Source organism: Enhydra lutris, unplaced genomic scaffold (assembly GCF_002288905.1).
Source record: "Enhydra lutris kenyoni isolate GAN:26980312 unplaced genomic scaffold, ASM228890v2 scaffoldscaffold11, whole genome shotgun sequence".
Classification (NCBI taxonomy): domain Eukaryota; kingdom Metazoa; phylum Chordata; class Mammalia; order Carnivora; family Mustelidae; genus Enhydra; species Enhydra lutris.
Window position 1 is genome coordinate 35543401 of NW_019154095.1, and position 22468 is coordinate 35565868.

The following is a 22468-nucleotide window of genomic DNA, read 5'->3' on the forward strand; positions in this document are numbered from 1 at the left end:
TCTCTGAGGAAATGCTAAGCTTGGTCCAGTCGCTGATTTCCTAAGCACTCCTGTAATCCATACCTTAGATGCCCTGTATTTGTTCATCCCACCTCCTCCCAGCTTGCGTCTAAGTCAGTAATGAAGGTTCTCTTAGGGGCGCCTGTCGATTAAGTGTTCACCTCTTGATTTTGGCTCAGGTCATGATCTCAGGGTTGTGGATTGGGCCCCATGTCTGGCTAGTGTGCTGGACATGGAACCTGCTAAGATTCCCCCTCTCTCTCTCCTTCTGCTCCCGCCCTCCCCCGCCCCAAAAAGGGTTCTCTTAAAACACAACTTAGTCAGCTTTTAAAAATAAATAATTATTTCATATAATGCTGTAGAAAGTTCTCTTCTTTTGCTGAGTATGAAGGCAAATTCAAAGAAAGAATCACTCCTTTAGAAAGGGAAGAGAAGTTGGTGATATGAGAAACTGACTCCCTTAAGTTAGAAGTCCAGCAGCGCTGGTGTTTTCTGTATAAAACATGTGATGTGGCGACCATATGAGAAGGTGGTAGTTTTTCCCCTCGCTGTTCAGCACGTGATTGTTCTCTGAAGGGGCTTTGAGTGCGGCTCTTGTTTCCTTAACTGGATTATCAGCCCCATGCACTTATTTTGTGGTCTCTTTATGCCTAGTACAGTGTATGCTGCAGGTCATGAGGGCCTGTTCATGGTTGGTTAGATGATTATCTTAGAAAATCTTTTGTGATTTGATTTTAGGGCTTCAAGTCCTGATGAAGCGTATGGTTTAAATTAATTAGGGAGTGGTGACATTGAACATCTGGTTTGGATCTTTAGAATATCTTAGTACTGCAGCTTATAGTCAGTTGCTGTTGTACATTCATAAAACTTCACTGTCATTGCTGGGCCTTCCAAGTTTGTGTTATTTTCTGTATATCTTTTATGTGGCCCTGAATACCAAAGACCCACATTTTGGGCTCGAATATAGAAATTCAGGCCAGGATCTTGGTAACCAGAGGTTCTACTCTATAGTTGTATAGATTGAGGTTTCCCAATTATAAGATATATTACAACATGGGAGATTGTACAACTGTGGGATTATCTCTACCAGTGAGGATAGAACTAGAATAGTTCTAGTGGGAATAGTTTCTTGTATTTGAGATGTGTATCCCAACATGGCCATAGGAATTCTTCATCTCACATCTGAGCACTCAGATGCATAGTACTCGTACTTTATTCCTAGAGACTGTTCCTCTGCTTCCTGACTCTCAGATGCCCACCCTCAGTGGATCTGACAGTGTAATTAATATATTTGTGTCACATCATAGCATTTGATCCCCCATCCTGGACCCTTTCTTCCTTGGCTTGCGATCCCACTTGGAGTTTCCCGTGAATGAAGAGAAATTAGACAATGGAGATAGCTCTGGAATTAATTGGGGGACTATCTACATGATTGAGCCATGGCCTGCCTGTGCTCCAAACTAGAATCCAGCTGCCATCCCCTCTCTCCCTCCACCTTCCTTTGTGCAACCTTGTGCGTGAGTGTGTGTGTGTGTGTGTGTGTGTGTGTGTGTGTTAACCATTCTGAGCCATGATTTCTTCATCTGTGAGATAGGATTAAAAAAATAGGTCACAGGATTGTTGTGAGAATTAAATAAAGTAATATATCTAGAGAGTCAAGCAGTTACAACAATACTGTAGTTAAGAAAAACTTTTCAGGACACTTTAAAAATAGCCTTTTACAATGAATTCCACCCTTCTGTCTTTGGAGGAGAAGGAGAGGGGAGCTAGTTGGGGTTGGAAATAGGAATCCTTTGGGGAAATGGAGACAAAAGAGAAATGGGTAAAAGGGGATTAAGTTTGGGTAAGAAGAAATTTTTGTGCTTAAAAAAGGATTCTAAGCTTCAAAATATAAGTTTTATGTCTTTATATGTTTAAATTGAATAACCATTTAACTGTTTCTTTAAACACTGTCCTTCCCCTTTCTTTTTCCATATAAATGTGTCTTGGAGATTCTATCCTGTTAGCACATACAGATCTACTTTTTGACTTAACACCCAATGGTATTTTGGTATAATGTTGCATATTTAGTGATCTTTCAGTCCTTTGTGATACCTTATAATTGCCCAAAATCAATGTGTAGGAACCAACCCTTCAGTGAATATTTTCTTCCTTGTACATATGTATGTATGGCCCTCTTTGTGAGCATAATTAAAATAAATTCCCAGCAGTGGCATTGACGAATTAAAGAGTCTATTCACTTTGGATTCTGATAGGTATTGCTAAATACTCTGAAAGATCCCACAATAGACCTACCCACGAAATGTATGAGAGTGCCTATTGGCCCACTTATCTAGCAGCTGTTACTGGGAATTATCAATATTTTAATTTTTACAAATTGGATGGGTTGAAAAATGGTATCCTGCTTATTAATTGTGTGAAAGTGAGCATATTTTTCAAAAAAGTTTTGGCCATTTTTTAAAAAATTGCTTGCTTGTAGCCATCATCATATAGAACTTACTCCTAATCTCAGTGGTTCAGTGGAAAGCACCAGGGATGGTGGATTTTTGTTGTTGTTTTTGTTTTGTTTTGTTTTGTTTTTTTAGTGGGGAATGGGAAGGAGGATTTATGGTCTGGATTTTGCTCACCAAAACTGCTTGCTGCTTCCCATTCGGAGATTCCTTAAGACAGGAGATTCTGTCTGTGTGTCCTCTTTAATCCTCCTTTTAATTGTGTAAGTTTTTGTTTGTAAAATGCTCAGTCACCATGCCTGACACTGTAGTCAGTGCTGCTTCCTCCTTTTTCTTCCCTTTCATTGTTTCTTGCAGGACACCAGGCCTTGTGGGTGGCCGCTTCTCTGCTGTTTACCGGGGCTTTGTAACACCTGACCTCCAAATGCCGCCAGCCGAGGCCAGGGTCACTGGGCGGGCTAGTGGTGTGCATCCCCCTTCAGATCAATGTTCTCTTAGTATTCAGCAGTTATTAGAGAAGAGCTCCATGTAAGTCTGCAGACTTAGGCCAAATTTTGGGTGTCTCTTGACTTTATGCTGCACTCTGCACAATAAAACCTGGACCACCGTCCAGAGAAAGAAAATATTTACTCAAGTTTGTTCCTGGGGTTTGATTCTCTTTCCCAGGATAATCTGCCCAGTCTCCCTTCCTGCCACACCTGGGTACTGGCGAGACCATTTCCCCCACCCACTCCCACTTGATGTTTAATGTCCCTTCAGTCCAGGGAAGGGACTTAATGTCCCTTTAAGTCTCATCATCCAGTCTTGATGTCAACGTGAATGAAGTAAGGGGACTGAATTGGGTTTAAGCAAAACCTATTGGAATTTATGTTTTAGTGAATGTTCCCTCAAAGATTTAGTCCACACTTTAAAGTGCTTAGAACAGCACTTACAACACATCCCTTTTGAACATTCTCAGAGGTGACAAGCTTTATTCTTAGATGTTAAGATTTTTTTCCCTTAGTAGCTGAAGAGTTTTTAAACCTCACTGTAGTGATTGAAGGCGAATTAAAGTTATGACTATAAAGTAATGAGAGGAGCCCTTTTGAGGACCCTAAAAGTGGTTCAGAAATAACAGTCTTCAAGAGCAGTGATTCCTAAATGCCAGGCTGTGAAGAAGGCTTTGGATTTTCTCCTCTGGAGAATGCTCTGACGTCATTTTTCTTTGCATTTCAGGGGCTTTGTGGACCCTCTGAAAATTTATCTACGAACCCTTCCTGACTTTCTATAAAGGTCGTTCATTTTCATGTATTGGTCCTCAGATTTCGTTTTAAGGCCTTAGAGTCAGACCTTCTCTCTTCAACTTGGGTGTGAGAGAGTGAATTTGGAGGTTAGAAAGAGGCCAGTGTATTTGTCTGTGCGATACAGGAGGCCTGTTCACATTTTGGCAGCTTCTTCACGTTACACGTCAGGTGTTTGGGAACGCAGAGAGGGGACCTTCTGTAGCTAAGGGAGAGGAACTGATGGGCAGATCTAAAAAGAGCTTCCAAACGGTGTTTCACCAAAAAATTAAAATCTGAGGGGGGAAAAGGCAAGCCTATTTGAAAATCATGTCAAACCAGAAGTGTTTAATATACACCGTTTTCCATACGGTTCTGTTCTGTCTCCTCTTAAATGGGATCGTACATCTGAAAGCACCTAGCTGAGTAGGTTCTCCATGTATCTTAGTGGATATGGTTCTCAGCTTCAAAAACACTTCGTCTTAATAGCGTTTCCCCTCTTCTGAGGCTTTCAAGCTTTTTCATAAACTTGTCTTCTAACTCAGTGTATCTTCAACATGTGGAGTGCAAACCACAATGTCTGAAGACTGTTACCTCGTCTTCAAAATTTCGGTATTCTGTGCCTTTTCTTTTGAAAATACTAGAAAATGGAGGGTAAATCTTTTACATGAGAATAGTCTATATCCTGAATAAGGATAAAAATGTCCTTGCTTTAAAGCACCTCTGGGCGATTCACACAGCCTTTTAGATTTAGGTGAGGCTGATAATTGAAAGGAAGGATTGTGTTAACAGCAACAAATGTGGCAGAAGTGGAAATGTTGGTCTATTTTTGGATTTCCTCTGTTTGCTTTGCATTCATCTACCGATCTAATCTCTAACCGCCTGTGTTCAGGAAACTGCCAGGCAATGCTGTGCTTGTTGGAATCGTCCAGACTCATCAGACTTATTTCAGGGAGAGAGCATTTCAGCACCCTGGAGGAAGATTTTTAAGGAATACAGGGTTTTTGTAAGAATAGAAGGATGAATAGAGGTCAGGCAGTTACCTAACCATGTTTCCGAATGAAAAGCAAGCATGGACAGCTGTGGCTGAAACTCTTAACTGATGGAAGATTGAGAACCGGAGCCTGCTGGGAGAGGCGTTGTACTTCTGTGCTGTGGTACTTGAAGTTTAGGTTCTGTTTTCGGGCATCACTAGGTGTGTAGGCTCAGCTGGTACTGGGATACTTGGCGGATTCGGATTCAGTAAGGTTCAGATCTTACTCAGACATATCTTTTTGAGTTCTGTGGTTTGTTTTTTTGTTTTACATTCTCGCAACTCCCAAAACTGACTTATTAGTAAGTCAGTGAGCAATCCTTTTCCACCTGCTGTGTCCCACCTGGAAGTACTTTCTAGTGGGGACTGAAGATACTGGACCAAGGTGGGGTCCTCAGTGACTGGGTGCATGGCTGGGCACGTTAATTTGCCTGGCACCTGCGTGGTGTCGTCTTGGCAGAGTTCCTCCACCTGTCTGCTCAGGCTGAATTCAGATGAGGAGCTTTGCTTTCCTAGCAGTCCTACTGGTGGGTGGCAAGCTTTATCACGAAGCCCACAAAGCTCCTTAATCCCTAGAGCTGTAGGGATGGGGCTGGGCCAGGCGGCCTTAGAACTTCTGTTTTAACATTGAGATCCTGCTCCTTTGTCATTCCTCCTCCTCTAGCTTTCAGGCTGCCTGCCCTGTCCCCTCACCCTGTGAGGTAGGTATGCTCCCTCTTATTGGCAAAAGCAGCTGGTGGAGATGGGGACAAGGGGGATGGTCTAGAAGGAGTGCACAGATGTAGGGGAAAGTGGGAAGGCCCTGCCCTTTTCTAATAGAGAAGATTAGGGCAGAAACCAAAAGCTAGGAGAGAGGTAAGTGAAAGGTGGCTCTTAGAGGTTTCCCTTTGGTCTTTTGGGAGGCGTGGGGTTGATGGTGAGGTTCCAAGAAGTGGGCAGGTATTGGTCACACTACTCTCCTGTCTGTAGCCTTGCCCTCCCCTCATGTTCTTCTCAAGCCTGTAGAAAGGACAGAGGACTGAGGGTGTGGAGACCCAGGGATCCCATGAGGGAGACTAATGGTGAATATTTACAAGTCAAAGGCAAGGAGAAGACATTAGGAGAGAAAAGAAACAGATTTTTATTGTGATCAGCTCCCAACATCACACAGAAAAGTAGAACTTCCATATTGCCAGTGCCGAGATGAAACAATTATCAAGATTTTCTCAAACTTGCTTCCAACATTCCCTTTTTTCCCCTTTTTCTTTTGTTGCTTAAATATCTTTAAAGCAAATTCCAGGAATCATGTCATACATGTTTCATATGTATCCGTAAAACATTTTTGGACAATTTTATATAAAACTATGATGCCATTATTAATAATACTACTCTTAGTTCACAACGATGGTTAAAACTCAGTTTTTTAAAATTGGGACATAATTGACCTTAATTTCAGACCATAATCAGTCCATAATGATTTAATATTTCTATATTTTGCAAAGTGATCACCACAGTAAGTCCAGTTAACATCTGTCACCATACATAGTTTCAAGTTTATTTTCTTATGATGAGAACTTTTAAGATCTCTCTTAGCAGCTTTCAAATATGCAGTACCGTGCTATTAACTGTAGTCACCATACCATACATTACAACCCCATGACTTACGCATTTTATAAATGGAAGCTTGTATCTTTTGACCCATTTTACTCACCTTCCACCTTTGGCAACCACCAATCTGCTCTCTATATCTATGAGCTTGTTTTTGTCTTGAAGTTTTATTTTAAATTGGATTAATCACTTCTAGATATGCTTTTTTTTTAAATAAAAGATACCGGCTATAAAAAATTCAGCTTTGGGATGCCTGGGTGGCTGAATCAGTTAAGCATCTGCTTTCAGGTCAGGTCATGGTCCCAGGGTCCTAGGACTGAGCCCCACATTGGGCTCCCTGCTCAGCAGGAGCCTGCTTCTCCCTCTGCCCTTCCCCACCATGCTCTGTCTCTCCCTCTCTCTCTTCCAAATAAATAAATATCTTAAAAAAAAAAAAAAACAAGTAAAAATAAATTAGAAATTCAGATTTAAAATATGCTGAGGCTCAACGATGAAAAAGTGTAAAATGGAAATAACTTGTAATTATGTAGTATTCCATGTGACTTTTATTTTATTTTATTTTAATTTTTTTTTTTTAAATTCATTTGACAGACAGAGATCACAAGAAGCCAGAGAGGCAGGAAAGCAGGCTCCCTGCTGAGCAGAGAGCCCGACTCGGGGCTCGATCCCAGGACCCTGGGATCATGACCTGCGCTGAAAGCAGAGGCTTCAACCCACTGAGCCACCCAGGCGCCCCTTATTTTATTTTTTTAAAGATTTTATTTATTTATTTGACAGACAGAGATCACATATAGGCAGAGAAGCAGGCAGAGAGAGAGGGGGAAGCAGGCATTCTGCTGAGCAGAGAGCCCGATGTGGGGCTCGATCCCAGGACCCTGAGATCATGACGTGAGCCCAAGGCAGAGGCTTTAACCCACTGAGCCACCCAGGTGCCCCTCCATGTGACTTTTAAGGGAATCACATCTACCTCCATGGCTTCAGTTGTGTCAAGTATTGTTTGTATCCCAGATCTCTCTGAGCTTACTGCCTACATAGCATCTCTACTTCAAAGGCCCAAACAGTTCTCAGCGTGTCCAAGCCAAACTCCTGGCCCCACTCTGACAGCTCCCAGACTCTTCTACTAGTACTCTTTGAATGTCAGTGAATGGTAATACATCTCGTCTTTCCATAAGTTAAAAACTTAACGAATCATCTTTGATACCTTCATCAGCTTTAGTCCTATGGCCTGCCAAGGACAGAGCGTTACCAGTTTTACCCCATTTTCTTTCTCAAATATTCTGTATTTCTCTTCCTATTCATTACCCTCACCAAAGCCCCAGAATTTTGACCCCTTGCAGTTCTTCTCCACGTTGCATTTGCTCTGTGCTCAGTTATGCCACAGTGGGTTACACCTAGATGAGATCATCTCATTATTATTTTATCACTTGGGTAAAAGAAATAGAACTATTTATTAAAAGACTAGATTGTGGGAAGTGATATATATTATAGTTGTAAAGATTCAAAACATCAGTTTTTAAAATAATGGGATTTATGAAATTGAAAAATACAAAATAACTAAATTAGAGTCTAAATCAGTGTATTTCACTTGTGTTTGGGTTATATATTATTGAGATTATATTGGGTTATATATTATTGAGATTATATTTGGGTTATATATTACTGAGATTTATACAAGTCAGTAGTGACCAATGAAGTTTTGAAACACTTAGTACCTGAAAATATACTTTAGCTGAACTGTCCTGGAAGCTCCTCCTGAAAGAGGAGCAGAAGGAAATTTGTGTTTCAAAGTTCAGTTATTAAGAGTACCGCACAATTTGTCAAATTTCTTAATTTTGCAGTTGTAAAACTTAGAAAAAGTATGTGAAGTGGTGCCTCATGAGTTTCAATCATTTGATGGAAAAATAAAATACTGCAGAGTTTAAAAGCATCATTTAAAAAACTCTCAGGTGCCTTTGTGGCTATCTCAGTTGAATATTCACTGTTTCAAGACAGCTTTCTTGTTTTGTGTGTTCTCAGATTCTCCAGCACCAACTTGGCATCAGTAGTTCAGTGTATCCTGGCACTAACTATCCGTAGTTTGCATAGGCCCCACAGATTACATGCTCATTCCCACAAGACTGTGTGCCTCCGCCTCCCCCAACTTGCAATGCCTGTTGCAAATCAAGTTTCAGTACTTCCAATGAACTGGCTTTAAATTCGGGGTTTCCACAGCATCCTCTTTAGGCTTGGTGATTTGCTTAGAAATGACTCACAGCACTCAGGGTGCGAAGGACAAAGTGAGGTGAAGGTGCAGAGTGTCCATGTCCTCGCTCTCTGGCACCACCTTTCCAGCACTTTGAGGAGGTCATTAACCTGGAAGCCCCCCAGACCCTGTTGTTCAGGGGTTTTTATGTAGGTTTCATTTTGTGGGCATATTTGATTAAATCATTAGCTGTTGGTGATTAGACTTCACTTCTGGCTTCTCTCCTCCCTTGAGGAGAGGATGGGGTGGGCCTGAAAGTTCCAACCCCATCATCCTGGCTTGGCCTTTCCTGTGACCAGCCCTCATCCTGAAGCTACCTAGAGGCGAAAGGAGAAGGGGGAGAGAAACCCTAAGCAGGCTCCATGCCCAGCGCAAAGCCCTGTGTGGGGCTCGATCTCACAACCTAATGTCACAACTCTGATGTGATACTTAACCAACTGAGCCACCAAGGTGCCCCTTTACTTTCTATTTTTTTTAAAAAAAATTCTTTTGAAGTATGTTAAAACAAATCCCAGATACCACATGTTGAAAGCTTCTTAAGAAGTACAGCATTAATAATAGTTAAATGTCTATTTGAAAACAAAACTCATAGTGGACCTTAGTAGAATATCTGAAGCGTATGTGAAGAACAGTTTGTGAGCCACTGCCGACCTAATTCTAATCATAAAGGAGTTGTGTGAAAATATATCTGAACGCTTTAAAAAACTCTTCCCGTGTTGTTCAGCTTTTTTTGATCCTGGATTAGGATTGGGGTTAGGAAGTAGGATTAGAGGGTCACCTCAGAGTTCTCCTTAAAATCATGAGATACCATGATCGTACCCGTTTATTCAGTTTTTGCCCCTGCTATTCTGTTGTTACTTCAGGTATCTAAGTCAGAAAAGCACATTCTTAGTTTGTGCTTTAAAGAAATACCCTCATGGACACCTTCCTAATTGCAGCTTTTCTTCTAATAAAACCCAAGTTAAAGAGGATCTTTATTTATATTCACAAGTGCTTTGCGAGAATACCTGGCCCAGCTTAGTGACAGAGCTTTTAAAGAAAATAACTTTATTATTGTATGATTTGTGTCTTAGTAAAAAAAGGACTATTTGTTGTTATTTTTAAATAACATCAATGTTTTTAAGTTTTATTAAATCCAGTTGATTTTTCTTTTTTTGAATAAGCTCTATGCCCAGCATGGGGCTTGAACTCACAACCTTGGGATCGAGAGTCCCTTGCATGCCCTATCAACTAAGCCAGCCAGGCACCCCGGGACTATTTGTTTTTTAAGCCATTTCTCTATCTGATTTTTCAAATTAGTTTTTTTTTTTTTTTAATTTCAAGGATTTGTGTGTGTGTGTGTGATTTTTGTGTTGTTTTTTTTTTTTTTTTAAAGATTTTATTTATTTATTTGAGAGAGAGACAGTGAGAGAGAACATGAGTGAGAAGGTCAGAGGGAGAAGCAGACTCCCCATGGAGCCGGGAGCCCGATGCGGGACTCGATCCTGGAACTCCGGGATCATGACCTGAGCTGAAGGCAGTCGTCCAACCAACTGAGCCACCCAGGCGTCCCTTGTTTTGTTTTTTTAAACACACACATTTTTATTTATTTATTTGAGAGAGAGATAGCAGGAGAGAAGGAGAGGGAGAAGTAGACTCCCTGCTGAGCAAGGAGCCAGGCATGGGGCTTGATCCCAGGACTCTGGAATCACGACCAGAGCCAAAGGCAGATGCCCAGCTGACTGACCCACCCAGGAGCCCCTGATTCTTTTGGTTTTTTAAGTCTACAAAGAAGTTCCTCTGACCAGGCCATGAGTAGGCCATGGTGGGTTTTTCATTAATTTTGAAACAGTTCAGTACTTTAAACAATATTCTGGGGGAAGAGGGAATACTTGTTTTTGACATCCAAAGATGAAAATCTTCCTGCATAGCATTTGGACCCTGAAGCTGTCAGGGGCCAGATCTGACCCATCTACCTTAGCTGGCAGTATCTAACATTCTTTCCATTCCAGTCCAGTTATTTTAGACTATGGAATAGTCTCTCAGTCTGTTTAGCTCTTTCTTCAGTAGTTCTATTTGCTTTAATTACTGTTTATATAACTGGGATAAAACACATATATAATTTAGGCTAGCAACATCGATTTTAGAGTGTAGCACTGGCTGTTCCCTTTAGGGCTGCTCCGCTGACCTTGCTTCATAAAAGCAAAGAGGGACGGGGCACCTGGGTCGCTCAGTCATTAAGCGTCTGCCTTCGGCTCATCATGATCCCAGGGTCTGGGGATCAAGCCCCGCATTGGGCTCCCTGCTCCCCTAGGAGGCTGGTTCTCCCTCTCCCACTCTCCCTGCTTGTGTTCCCTCTCTCTCTGTGTCTCTCCCTATCAAATAAATAAATTTTAAAATAAATAAATAAATAAATAAATGCAAAGAGAGAGGAACTTGCTGCTTGTCTCTGTGGATTCAGCTGGTAGAGATTATTTACCCATGTCAAAAAGATAAGTCTTTAATAGATGGCTTTTTTGTTTTGTTTTAGAATCACAAGAAGCTGATGAACAGCTGGTAGCAGAAGTGGTTGAAAAATGTTCATCTGAGACTTGCTCTAGAACCTCAGAAAATGAGGTAGTACAGCAGGCTGGTGATTCTTACGCAATCAAGGATTTCAAAGAAGAACCTGAACACGAGAGTAGCAAAATTTCAGTAGTGAGGCCATTTTCAATAGAAAACAAGAATGTCACGGATATCCCAGCAGCTCTAGGAACAAAGGCCGCTTATGGCTGTGTAACTATGGTCTTGGGTGAGGCTTTGCCCTCCAGTGTACCAGAAGCCATCCTGGACAAGGCAATGACAGAAGGCACCATGGGGGTTGCACTGGAGGCTTCCACAGAAGTTGACCTAAAGGCTGGCAGCTCCTGTCCAGAGCCTGTTACCAACAGAAGCAGGCTAAGAAAACCCAAACCCGTCTCTCTGAGGAAGAAGACAATTGGCGAATTCTTAGAGACTGATACTGCCCTGGAAGGCATGTCTCTCCCCCAGGCATCCTATCAGTTCTGTCCCAATGAGATGGATGGGAACACAAATCCTTTGCTAGGAGTTGCCAGGATCCAGAAATCTCCCCCTGATATAAAGGAAACAGCGAGCGCTCCCTGCAGTGATACCAACGATTCAGGAGTTGAGTTGCTGGAGGAGTCAAGGAACTCACCTCTGAAACTAGAGTTTGATTTCACAGAAGACGTGGAAAATGTAGAGTCCAGGAAGGGCCTTCCAAGGAAGCTTGGCAGGAAACTGGGTAGCAAACTGCCTCCCAAGGTACAGAAAGATAGCATTAGTAAGCCGGTGGGTGCCAAAGGTGCGGACCCGCTTGCAGAGCCCACTGTACACAGTGCTCCTCCTTCCCAGGCATCAGCTAAGCTGGATCCTAGCCAGTGGGACCACCACAACGTCAATCCCTTTGGGGGCCACTCTACTCTGCAGAGCTCCCCCCCTCTCTCCTCTAAGGGCTCCTACCACTTTGATGAATCCATGGATCCCTTTAAACCAACTACAACATTAGCAAGCAGTGACTTTTGTTCTCCCGCCGGTAATCTTACTAATGAAATCTTAGAATCACCCAAGAAGGCAAAGTCGCGTTTAATAACGTGAGTGACAACGGGTGTGGGTGTTGTGTTCTGTGTACTCTCTGAGTTTGGCAGCCTGCTGCTCTGGTTGGCCAACGGAAGTTACCTTTGAGGTGCCTCAGGAAAGACACACAGCTCATAGCTTTGTGCGGCAGTCCACACTATTTTGCTTAAGTCCAGTGTATGGTCAGAAATATCAGAGGTTTCCTTTTCAGGTGTCTGCCTTGTTTCTGAACCCTCAGCTTATTCAGCTCCACACCTTGGGTACTTATCTCCTATTAAAAAAAAAAAAAATAGTGTACGATAGGTAGAGATTTGATGGTTTTCAGAAATCCTATTTGGGCTGTCAGGAATTACTTTACAGAATTCAATTGTCAGTGCTAGCCACCACCTTCAGATTCTCTATGGATAAAACAAAAATTCCAAGCCTCCAGATTACCTGTCTATTATCAGTAACATGTGCAGAATGGTCCTGAAAGGTCTTCTAGAAGTCTTTCACTTTAAACAGGAAGCTGTGATTTTTGTTGGAAACAAACCTACCGCTAAAAGTTGGTAAGAATTCATATATCTCCGTGTTTAGCTTCTGGTTCCATCAGTAAGGCAGTAAATGTCCAATGAGAATCAAGAACATTTTAAACGTTCATGTCAATCTGACTGAATTAGTCTTTTGTTGTGTGTTGTCTCCCTCCCCTTCCCCCGCTTTCTGGGACCATTCCGTAACCACTTTTGCAAGGTCCTTGGAGTTCTCGGAGTGATCAAGCTGTATTCCATGTAAAGTTTTAGTTTAAATTTGCTACAAGGTTATCTGTTCTCAGAACTTGAGTTGATGACAATATATCCCTTTGTGATCCTGTGACGCTCTACTAAAAATGAGATATAGAGAAGGACCAGTGACATGGAGGATGAAATGTGAAAAGAGAGGATGAGAAGAACCATTATTTCCAGCTGTCACCATAGATGAGTCAGGGAAGTAATGGTAAGCATTACTGTGGCCTGATGAAACATGCTAGATGGCATGATGAATTGTATTAGAAAAGTTTAAAGAGCAGAAAGCATCAGGACCAAGAAGCTTGAGCCATGAGAATCAGTTCCTCGGCATTCCCAGAATGTCTAAAGTGAATGAAATGTCAGTAGTATTTCTTGATCTGTTCTTTGATGATATATGAGCAGTTAAATGGTTGCTGGAAAATATTGATTGGGCAACCTCAGGGTCTCCTCTGTGACTGAGGTTAGTTACCGCTGTCTACTCAGTGCTTTGGGTATGTGTTGGCCCCGTCATTGCCTTGGTGCTTCGTAATGTGGGATGTCTTAAATATGGGGGGTTTCTGGCTAGCAAGGTTGATAAGGAGTCATCAGGGGACCTCCCTTCCAGTTGCATGTCAAAGCTCTGTAGCCAGCGCATTCGTGTCAGATCACATTAAATCTGGACCAAAGGGAGGGGAGTTTATCCTACACCTGATATGCAGTAGCGAGAAGTACCCTTTTAAGTCCTGCCCCCTTTACCCAGAAGCATTTCCTCCTGTTCTGTTCTTGGTGAGTGAGCTTCTTGATTTACCATACCTTATAGATTTTTTTTTTTTTTAACTCTTACGCAGTCAGAACTCTTGTCTCCCTGTTCTTTCTGTAAGAGAGGATGTTCTACCTCTTGTGTAACTGGGGTTTTGTTTAGAAAATCCCTTCATCGGTAGGAAAGGCTGGAGTGTGCCAGTGGAAGTAGGATCGAGTGGAAAGTTAGAAGTTCTGCTAGCAGGTTACTTGTGGGGCTTTTTAAAAGACACATGCAATTAGCATCTCAGAATCTTCTGTAAAGTGGAGACATTGTACTGTCTACAACTGGTATTTTATGGCTCAAATAAGATGAATTATGTAAAGTCACCATAGCTTCTTAGGGATACACATCTACAGTAGTTATAATCTGATCCATTGTCAACTATTGTATGCACCCATTGCCTTTAATCTGGATGGCGAGACATTTAGGAGTAAATGTTCTCAGTAGTGAAATGTTGGTTTTAAATATTGATAAATATTTGGAAGTTCACTTTTCATCTATAACTTCGAATATGAGGCATTTCTGAGTGTTTCTACTACTCTTATCTGTCAGACAGAGGTTCCTGATAATCATTTGCTCACCAATGATAACATTCATTGAGTATGACATTTTTATTTGTATCCCACCTCATAGAAAGAATTTTGCAGCCTTTACATCTGCCTGACTACAGATAAATATTTCAGGCTTTACATGATTTTTTTCTCCATCTGTCTGTCTCTTTTCTGTCTCTAATTTTGTTGGTGCATCAGGACTACTGAACAAGTGAAATTTCTCTGTTTTCTGTTGTAAGTACTCCTGCTGTTTCTGTTTGTCCCTGGGACTGGTGGCAGTTCCTCTCCCCAGACCATCCCCAGACCATCTCTCCATAGCATGTTGGCTTGTCTCTGAGTTTGACCTTCTGATGATTTTTTGCATTTCATTTGCCACTTCATGAGTCAGCTTAGCCTTGCAATTTGTACCTAAAGGAGTGGAGCTCAGCCTTCCACCTTGGGTGCAAGAGCTTTGCTCCCTGGCTTGGCACACCTCATGTGGCACTTTGATAATGAGCGCTGGCTTGGCCATCATCCCAACAGTGGTCTGAGGGACTGCTCTGCTGTTTTTAGAAGTAATTGACTTTTTTGATAGGATAAGGTTGCTGGCTTGGAGCAGGGGATACATTCTAGAGGCAACTCCAGTTTGGTGGTTTGGTGGCAGGGGTGGCATTTAGTAAGAGCATTACTAAAAAAAAAAAAAAAATCCAGAAACTAGGTGGTGATCGTGCACATTCTGATAGCTTTATGTGCTCCTCCCTTCCCCCTCCCCCCAGAAGAAGAAGAAGAAAGTTGTAAATTTATTCATTTATTTTCTCAGAGTGGCTTTTTTTGCTAGAAATTTTAAGCTCATTAAAACAGAACAGAATGGGACCTAGTCTTCAGTTTATAAATTGTGTGCTAGTTAAGAAATAACAGGTGGTTGGAGTTTTCCCCACGTCCAATCTTTGCACAAATACCTGACATTCATTTTCCATCTTACTGCTTAATAGGAATGGTAACCATTTACACAGATATTTTTATTTTTGTACTTTTCATTGACCATAGTTCTTCTCTGTTAGCACACAGGTCTGGAACTGTCTTATCAGACGTCTGTGGTTTTTAGTGCAATAAAGAACTTTTTTAAAGAATCTGGTCCAGTGTGGTAATTTTTCCAATGAATGTCAAAGCCAAGTGAGTAAGGATCAGATGAGCGGAATGTCTCTAGGTGCTAAGGGTACCTCTGAAAGGCTTGGTGGTGTGTAAGCAGAAACCGTAGGGGGTCAGAGTACTGGTATTAAACGTCCCACAGAAGCCCATGAGGAGGTCTTTTCCAAGAATGAGCTGAGCTATAGTTCCTTGCTTGCCCTGCTTCCCAGGAAAAGATTCAGAGACGTGAAAGGTGTTCCCCTCTCTAATGTGTAGATGTAGAACGTGTGTGGTGCTGTATGCTTTGGCTTCTCTGCACACATTGCTTTATCTGCTCCATCTCATAGCTTGGAAGTTGTCAATGGGATTCCAAAATGGCCTGTTTTTGTCTTTTGTTTTTTGTTTTTTTCCTTTCCAGGAGTGGCTGTAAGGTGAAGAAATATGAAACACAGTCTCTTGCTTTGGATGGGTGTTCTCAGGTGAGTCTTTGCCCATCACCAATGTCTCTTAGACCATGGGTCCCGCAAACTGGAGTTGTGTCCTGGGGGCCATGGGGAGCTGGGGGGATTAATGAAGAGTTTCCAATGGGTGTCTGAGTATCTGACTTTGAGGAAACCAATTTCCAGACCCTTAACTTGCTCAAGTGACCTGAGAAGGCTCCTGAGAACAGGGGAGCCGCCTCACATTAACCCTTGTCCTACTTCTTCTAGATAGTTTCCTCTCATTCTAAATCTTACTAAGGTGCATTTTCACTGGGTATGAAACATCTGGGACACAAAACAAAGGGCAGATTTCAAATATTGGTACATGTTTTAAGAAAATGATGGACTCTAATAACTGGATAATAATTTTTTTAAAGTCAGATGGTTTCCCAATTCATTGCTTTCAGCAAAGTAGGAAAATCTGAGTTGTGATCTGATAGATCATTAAAAATGATCTTTGACACAATTTATATGTCAATTATATCTCAGTAAAACAATTATGTTTTTTTCTTAAAGATTTTGTTTATTTGAGAGAGTACAAACCAGGGTAGGGACAGAGGGACAAACAGACTCCCCACTGAGCAGGGATCCCAGGAGCAGGGCTCTGTCCCAGGACCATGAGACCTTGACCTGAGGCAAAGTCAGATAGATGGCTTAAGGAGCTGAGCCACCCAGGAGCCCCCCTCAAAATAATTTTTGATGATAGAATTTTTTGGTACATAACTTGGAAAGGGGTTCCAAGAATTGAGAGACATTTCTATTACAAAACTTCTTTCTGTTTCATTTAATTGTATAAATAGGCTTAACTAAGACTTCTTACTGATTTATAGTTATAAAAATGAAAAACAGAATTAAAATTCACAGGGATCCTTGTTTTTTCTAACAATAAATATTTGTCCATGGCTCTATGAATCAGGAAACACAAAATAAACAAAAATCCAGACCCATTTGATTGTGATGAGACCCTTTTAAAAATGTTATTTCAGCATAACTGTGATTACAGAAATACATTCATTGGTTAATAAAATGCATTTTAAATTTGACTTATTTTACATAGTTTGTACCAGCAACTTGGTACATGGCTGAAGATTAAGAAAAAATGATTTGCCTTCTCATTTATTTTTTTCACCCATTACAAATATGTTAAGTATCCACTTTCAAATGCAGCTAAAGCAGGCAATAAGAACCGTGAAAAGTTTACCTTTGGTTTAATTCAGAAAAATAACATGTATCACACAGCAAAAGTTTTTTTTTAGTTTTTAATTTTTAAAAATTTATGATTTTATATATTTATTTATTTGACATAGAGAGAGAGAGAGACAAGCAGGGGGCGTGGGAGAGGGAGAAGCAGGCTTCCCACTGAGCTGGGAGCCTGATGTGGGGCTCTGACGATCATGACTTGAGCTGAAGGCAGACACCTAAACAACTGAGCCACCCAGGCACCCCCACACTGTGAAAGTTTTAAATAATTGGTACAACAAAAGGTAATCGTTATTTGTTTTTAGCAAAAACTTTTGTATTTGATAGCACTTATGAAAATGTAATAATTTTAGGATAAATTATGCCTTAGTTGATTCCAGTGATAAACTCTGCAGAAGAAGAAATGTTAATACTAAGAGACTTATGGTCATAAAAGTTTTTTTTAAATTTTTAACTTTTTAACTGAGAAAAATTATAGGGAGAACTTTAAAAGACTTTCAAACATACAAATGCTTTTTTTAAGGATAATTTCTTGGTGGAAGTAGAAGGGAAATGAAAATTCAGAGAAGAAAAGCAATGATGCAAATTTCTGACTACTACAGCTATTAAAGAGTGTCTGTACATGTTTGATTTTAAATAGATGATAAAGCATCATCAAATCACTAGAGTAACTAGATTGTATTAAGCAAGGCTGGTTTTTAAAGTATAGCAGGTGTTATATCCTTTGCAATTTTTAATATTTATGCTGAAAAGTTTTTGTCTGTCACCTGAAAATACAGTGGGATACATTGTATTCCAAAACAATTCAGGGGGTATATGAGCAAAATATTTGAAAACCACTATGGACTGCTTAAAACTCTTGCTTATAAATCTAGGCTAGAAAAGGTTAATTTTTTAGACCTCATTGTGAATAACAGAAGCTAGGTTCTAGAAAAAGCATAGTATTCTTTTTTTCTTTTTTAAGATTTTATTTATTTGACAGAGAGAGAGAAACAGCAGGAGAGGGAACACAAGCAGGAGGAGTGGGAGAGGGAGAAGCAAGACTTCCTGCTGAGCAGGGAGTCCGATGCGGGCCTCGATCCCAGGACTCTGGGATCTAATAAGAACTAATTAGACTAACCTATGCTGAGCTGAAGGCAGACGCTTAACGACTGAACCACCCAGGCGCCCCGAAAGCATAGTATTCTATGACTGAGAGACCCCAGCTTCCTCCTTGATTGGTAGCAAAATCTGTGGTTAAGTCTTATCAGACACAGGTGTGGAATGGTGGCTGAGATGTCACCTTCCCCACTGTTGATCCTCCTAAACGGTAGCACCTGATCTGTTGCATTTCCCAGGATGAAGGAGCAGTGATTTCCCAGATTTCAGACATTTCTAATAGGGATGGCCACGCTACTGATGAGGAGAAACTGGCGTCCACTTCATCTGGTCAGAAATCATCTGGGGCCGAGGTGAAAGGTGAGCCAGAGGAAGACCTGGAGTACTTTGAATGTTCCAATGTTCCTGTGTCTACCATAAATCATGCGTTTTCATCCTCAGAAGCAGGTATGGAAGTGTATGTTCATCTTTCTAATGTACATAAGCCTAGAAATGCCTGAAAGCCTAATGCAGGAGGTGCTTTAAAGAGACTAGAGAATTGGGTCTCTTGGAGGATAGATGGAGGTTGCTGATGTATGCTTGTCTACTGTACTTAGAAAAGAGGCGCAGGAGAGTGTCTTGTCGAAGTGCCGGAGACCTAGGGATGAGTGTGGCAGAATGCACGGGAGACACTGATGTATGAGACTATTTACATTTTGAGTAATTTATTGTATGGGATTGCATCTCAAAATATAGTGGCCTGTAGCCATGTTGTGGTGGTGGTGGTGGTTCAGCGTAGAGAAATAACAGTAACACATATAGTGCCTTCCCATGTACAGGCACTAAGTTCTAAGTGCTTTACATTTATTAACTGGTTACTCCTTGGTCACTATTATTTTTTTCCCCCATTTTCCAGAGAAGGAGGGTGAGACATCCGAAGTTAAGTCAGCCACCTAAAGTCACTTGACTAGCAAATTGTAGAACAAGGATTTGAACCTCAACAGTCTGGTTCACGGTCTCATAACCACAGTGCTTAACTTGGAAAGAGATTCCTTTCATGACTAGAGTATTATACATTTTCCTGTTCACCAATGCGGTAGAATGAAATTGACCAGTATACTGAAAAATCCTTAATGTTCTAATAAGAACTAACTAGATTAACCTATGCGGAAGCTTCTTACTGTTGAACTTGTAAGAACATTCTAGAGCTGAGGCCCTTGTCCAGGTCCCAAGTTATATCTGTGGCCTTAAACTTGACTTGTGAGATGTTTAGAACCATGTTCCTGACTACCGTAAACATTATTAAAAACTCAGATTTTCAGCAATGTAATTTGATCTGGGGACTTTTGTACTTAGAATTTAAAAAATCACAACATGTCATCAAACCAGGGAAGCAGGTGGAAGTCTAGACTTTGCAAGAGTTCTTCCCTCAGCCTCTCCTCACTGCCCACATCTCATCTCCCATCTGTAAACGGGCCAGGCACCGTTCCATGTTTCTTCCCAGGCTGCTGTCTGCTCTGACACCATGCCCAGGGATCATCCTGAGCACTCTTGTACCTATATTATTTCCTACATTTGAAATGCCTTTCTTTGCCATCTTCTATAAAAATTCCATCCATTCCTTCAGGTTTCTGTCAAAACTGTGACTTGGCTTCCACATACTTTATGTTACCACCACATTTCTTCCTACCACTCGTACTCCATGAATTTCGTATAGCCGGTGTCTTTGATGAACTTCTTGAGGTTAAGGACTATGAGTGATTCATCTTTGAATTTCCTCTGGTATAGGAGCATGTAGATATTTGATGGATTATATTCTTCATCACTAGAAGGAAATTCCTCCAATGGAAATTTCCAGAGCTGGGGTTCCATTAGCCACAGTGCTGTCCTCGGAGTTAGTGAAGAGCTACTGCTTCAGCATAAGTGACTGATGAGCTGTGTCCTGGGAGCAAGCAGAAGCTGCGGTCATGCAGGGGTGGTAGGCGTTGTGGAGGTGGGAAGGGAGCTCTGGCCCTGTAAGGGGAATCAGAGTCAGCTTCCTGGGGAGAATCCCCTTTGTGCCAGGTCTTGCTAGATGCATACATAGATGTGCCCCAGGGAAGGAGAATCTCTCCCAGGGGTGGGAAGGAACCTGCCATGTTGGTAAATGCTCAGCAGTTTTCTGAATTTAGGACAAGTGGGAAAACGAGGTTACACTGAGGAATCTGGACTTGGTCCTGTAGGTAAAGGGGAGCCACTGAAGGTTTGTAAGCAGAGTGGTGATCGTCACATTTGTGTTGTAAATAATTCACTGTTGATAGTGCACTAAAGTAGTAATTCATTGTTGCTACATGGATTGTAGTGTTAAAATTGTGTGCTTTTTCATATTTTAAATTTTTCTTCAATGAGTGCATATTCCTTTAATTAGAAAAAGCATGGGTGGTTTTTTTTTTTTGTTTTTTTTTTTTTTTCTTAAATGTTGCCTTTGGTGGTTGTAGAGTGGAAGGTAGACCGGAGACAAGTTTGAAAGCATATGGGGAGAAGAAGGAATTTAGTTTTTCAGGCACTGGAATTTAGAGCTTATTGTTTTATCTTCTACATTAATTAGTCTGAGGATACCCTTCTGGGCTGGAATTTAAATTCACTCAGACCTGCTTATAAAAATAACATTCACTTTGTGGTTTCTTCTTTCTGACATAGTCCCGTGGTTATAGTAACAACTTACTTACAAAACTTTTCACGGACACAAGGGGGCAGCCTTGCTATTCTTTCCACCTAAAGATGGTGCTCCTGTGTATGGCTGGCTAACGGCACACACCCCTTCTGAGTTTTTTGGACTTTTAACACAGACAACACATCCGTCAACAAAGTGCCAGTGCTCCTTTGAAAATCTGGAGATGCTGTTCATGGGTTCATAGATGTCCCTCTGGGCCTGCACTGGGGTCTCCAGAGTCTTTTCACCAGGAAACACAGGAACTGACTTCTTGGGATAACTATAAAAATGACTCTCTGTGTTGTAGGCGTAGAGAAAGAGACCTGCCAGAAGATGGAAAAAGATGGATCTACCATGACCGTAAGTTACTCCTGTTGGGGGCTGGGGAAATGTGGGGCTCAGGTTTGTTTTTTGTTTCTTTTAGTATTTATTTTAAAACCCACATTAAGTCTTTAAATAACTTCTAGTCATTGTTTGGTGATGGACTGAGATATAAATAAAAGTTTCTTCACTCGAGGAGCTCATAGTCTATCCTGAGATCTATCCAGTAGCCACCAGCCTCATGAGGCCACTGAGTACCTGATCAGTAGCTAGTCTGAATTGAGATGTCTTGTAAATGTAAAGTATGACTAGTCTTTAAAGACTTAGGACCAAAAAAAAAAAAAAAAGGAAAATAAAATGTCTTGAACTTTTTATGTTCATTACGTGTTGAGATGATCATATGTTAGATATATTAGGTTAACTGAACTATATTATTAAAATCAATTTCACTTGTGTATCTTTTTACTTTTTAAATGGCTATAGAAACATTTAAAATTACCAGTGGCTTGCATTGTATTTCTTTTGAACAGCATGGGTAGTAGATACAAAATGGAAACTAACGATACTGTGTGACTGGTATAATCCAGTGTGTTGTGGGGGCTGTGGGAGCCAGGGCTGACCACCTGTGCAGCAGGTGTCTGGGAAGCTGGATTTGAGCTCATTAAAAGCAAAATTATGTTATGCCTCTTTAGACTTACAGAAATAGTACAAAGAATTCCTGTAAATCTTTCACCCATATTCCTCAAATGTTAACATTTTATATAATCACAGTACAGTTATCAAAACCAGTGAATACTGGGGTACAGTATTATCTAAGCTATATGCCATACTTGAATTATTGGTTGTCCCAGTAACGTCCTCTTCTGGTGCAGATCCGGCCCAGGACCCCACGTTGCGTTTAGTTCTCGGGTTCTCAGTCAGCTGTAATCTGTGATAGTTCTTCAGTCTTTCTTTGTCTTTCCTGACCTTGACACTTTTGAAGAATACAGGTCAGTGTTTTGTAGAATATCCTTCATTTTGAGTTCATCCAGTGTTTCTCATAATTCAGTTTATGCATTTTGGTTACAAAGCCATCAGAAGTGACCTTATGGATCCCCACTTATTCCACAATTAGTGGAATTAACTGATCACTTGGTTAAGGTAGTGTTGTTTTAGGTTCCTCCATTTGAACTTAGTTGTAAAGAGAGAGTGGGGTTTGTAAGATAAAGCAGTGAGGGGTGTTCTGGGCAGCAGAGCTGGCCTGCACAAAGGCAGGGAGTGAGAAGCATGGGCTCTATAAGGAGGTAGAAATGTTAGTCATCTCATGTGATTGCAGGGTAGTCTACATA

At 41.1% G+C, this 22468-nt stretch overlaps 1 protein-coding gene across 14 annotated transcripts in view; it reads left to right on the top strand.

Moving 5' to 3' along the window:
- Positions 1-22468, top strand: part of LOC111144570 (transforming acidic coiled-coil containing protein 1) — an 88174-nt gene that overhangs the window by 44160 nt on the left and 21546 nt on the right. For 4 of the 14 annotated variants that reach the window (XM_022498918.1, XM_022498921.1, XM_022498912.1 and 1 more), the window contains exons 3-6: positions 11081-12182; positions 15787-15847; positions 18388-18595; positions 21127-21179. In XM_022498918.1, the coding sequence (XP_022354626.1) occupies positions 11081-12182; positions 15787-15847; positions 18388-18595; positions 21127-21179 (1424 nt within the window). Of the gene's footprint in view, positions 1-11080; positions 12183-14459; positions 14496-15786; positions 15848-18387; positions 18596-21126; positions 21180-22468 lie in introns of all 14 variants that reach the window. The other 10 variants (XM_022498920.1, XM_022498916.1, XM_022498919.1 and 7 more) reach the window with 7 other exon arrangements.